The sequence below is a fragment of the Chaetura pelagica genome, unplaced genomic scaffold (assembly GCF_000747805.2).
Source record: "Chaetura pelagica isolate M959 unplaced genomic scaffold, ChaPel_1.0 scaffold76, whole genome shotgun sequence".
Taxonomy (NCBI): Eukaryota; Metazoa; Chordata; class Aves; order Apodiformes; family Apodidae; genus Chaetura; species Chaetura pelagica.
Window position 1 is genome coordinate 13,414,517 of NW_009970723.1, and position 2,650 is coordinate 13,417,166.

At 39.8% G+C, this 2,650-nt stretch overlaps 1 protein-coding gene across 1 annotated transcript in view; it reads right to left on the minus strand.

Annotated features, from left to right (window-relative positions):
* Positions 1 to 663, minus strand: part of RSPO2 (R-spondin 2) — a 56,344-nt gene extending 55,681 nt beyond the window's left edge. The window contains exons 1-2 of the mRNA XM_010006534.1: positions 651 to 663; positions 7 to 138 (exon numbers count right to left, since the gene is read on the minus strand). Coding sequence (XP_010004836.1) covers positions 7 to 138; positions 651 to 663 — 145 coding nt within the window. The remainder of the gene's footprint in view (positions 1 to 6; positions 139 to 650) is intronic.
* Positions 664 to 2,650: the final 1,987 nt, after the last annotated feature.

Genomic DNA, 2,650 nt, shown 5'->3' on the forward strand with positions numbered 1-2,650 from the left:
AGGAATGCAAGCATTCACCATATTGTCTCATTCCTTCTCTTCGTAGGAAGAAGAATAATTTGTGCTGGCATCTGATGCAGCCATTATCCTTTGAACAAGATAAACAGCCTTTGCAAATTGGATTTGGTCCATAGCTAGCTGAAAAATAAGAAGATAAGTTACAATTTAGGATCATTTGGGAATCATTTTGTCTGGAGGTCCTCTTCCCTATAAAGTATTACTTATCTACCACATGATTACAACTACTTTTGAAAGAAGGTTCTGAAAGTGCACTCACTCATACATCTGAACTAGAAAGTGAATAAAAAGAATCACAATCTCTGTGTTTTTAATTGTATGTAGGGCAATTTAATGCTTTTATACACAATTAAAATAAAGGTAAAGGCAAGCAGAGACCAAGCTATATAAAGTTTACTAATGAAACTAAAGCCCAGGCGCTGGACACTTAGTTTGCAGCTGGGGACATAAGCACATAACACCAACAAAACACAAGAACATCAGCACCCATATGCACCTGGAATTATATGTTCATGGAAATTCAGCAAGAACACTAATGCAGTTTCTGACTTGTAAAGAGAGTAATGTTAAGAGCAAAGAACTCTCTGTAAAACTACCCCAAATAGGCTGAAAACCAAATGAACACACATTACCCAAGGAGGGCATTTCGTGCAGATCACCATTTTAGGTCACCGGTGGCTGGGCTTTAATTCTGTTCTCTGGTTTTGTTTCTTGGTTTGGGGGTTTTTTCCCCCCCTTTTTTATTTTAAATTATTTGGCTGATAACTGCAACACAAACCTTGGCTGCATCACTCTTTGCCCTTATGAGCTTTTATTATCCTGTCTTTCTGCAGTCACAGAACACTCCCCTGTCTCCATGGGCTGTCAACTCCTCCTCAGGCACTGAGTCAGCACAGCAGAGGAAGGATGGCTCAAGACATTCCTGAAACATGCATAATTTAACAGGTCTGTTTTAAATATTAAATTGGCTACAGGACTTCACAGAAATTTTCCAGTTCAAACCTAGTTTGCTGGAAACAAAATACTATGCAACAGCAGAAAATTATCTTCAGGGTCTCAAGAGCTTTTTAATAGGGGCCACCCTGAGAGAAGCTGGCCAAAAGGGCAACAATTACAACAAGTGTAATTGTTAGATTTTAAAATATTTTAAATGAATCACACCCTAATATTTTACTCTGCTACTTTTATCTTGTACATCTGGACAACTGAGATTGTTCAATGGATGACTCCACCAGCAAAGCAAGGAAAAAAAAATAGGAGAAGCCCACCACCCTCTGGAACTGGTAGCTGATAAGCTCTACTCTCACCTTAACACATCTGCACACCACATTCCCCCTCCTTCTCTGCTCCTGTCTCCCACACATGCCTCTCCAAGTTCAGCACAACATCATTCACCCCCAATGCTTCATAAAACAATCCTAGTGGGTGGCAGGCAGGACAAGAAGCCAAGCAATCCACAGCTCAGCCAGTGAGACCCTTTGAGTGTTGGGATCCTCTAATACCATGCTCAACTGCTGAGATTCTCCTATTCATGGGAATAGCATCCTTACCCTCTATAGCATACATATGAATCTTTAGCTCTCTGTTAACCATTTTGTAATGACATAACCTACCAGACCAACTGCTTTATCATCCTAAAACAGTTCCTTCCCATCTCCTGTTGCCCAAAAGACCTCAGATACAACTTTTCCTACAGTTCACTTTACACTTATTCTCATTCACAATCCACATCTTCAAAGACACAAAAAGAGAAGCAAAAAGATCATGAGCTAGGCCTGGTTGAGCTAGGTCTCTCATCTCACTGTCAGCAGGGATTGTCTATCTGTAACCACATCAAATAATATGTAACCATGTACTCCAAAGCAATTGTTTCTTAGCACATGGCGGGCAATCCTGTAGACTTTTGAATCCTCTTTTAGCCTCCTTGCATCTCACTCTCAGTAAATCTGTACCTCCAGCTCTTTCAAGGTTCCTCAGAGAAGCCTGTACTGTAACAAAATTATTCAAAGGAACAAAGCTAAAGTTATGATGTGAAATACCTGAATTTATGCAGTACTCAAAGTGGGTTTTGGAGTTTGAATCAGCTGAAGTCAGGATCATATACAGCGTGTACACAATTATGGCTTAGGGCCAGGCCAATTGCTAAACAGCATGGATATAGCTAAAGACTGATACTCTTCATAGTGTGGTTTGGTGAGCAAGGGCTAGGCTCTGGACTAGATACATCTGTAGAGTCCATGTAGGTCTCATGTGTACCTTTCCCCATTGACTCCCATTAAAATTCAGATTTGTTGGCTACAAAATATGTCTGTGACTCTACTGCTCAACGTTTCTTTATCTACAACTGCTCATGTGTTACGCTTCTCAAGTACCTCTATTTTTCTATTTCTAGTAAAATGTCTTTGTTCATGACCCTTCGTTCTGCAGCCAAATTCAATTGTGGTGACTTCTGTGGTCTTCAGCCATAGCTCTGTCCTAACATAATCTCAAATAAAAAGGAGCTAACAGCATAAAATGATCCTCCATTATCTTGTGCTATCCTTTGTTTAGGAGTTGGATAGAACATCTTTCACAGCTTAAGGTCAACACAAGATGTATATAAAAATCCAGTAATACAGTAATTTTGCAAGTT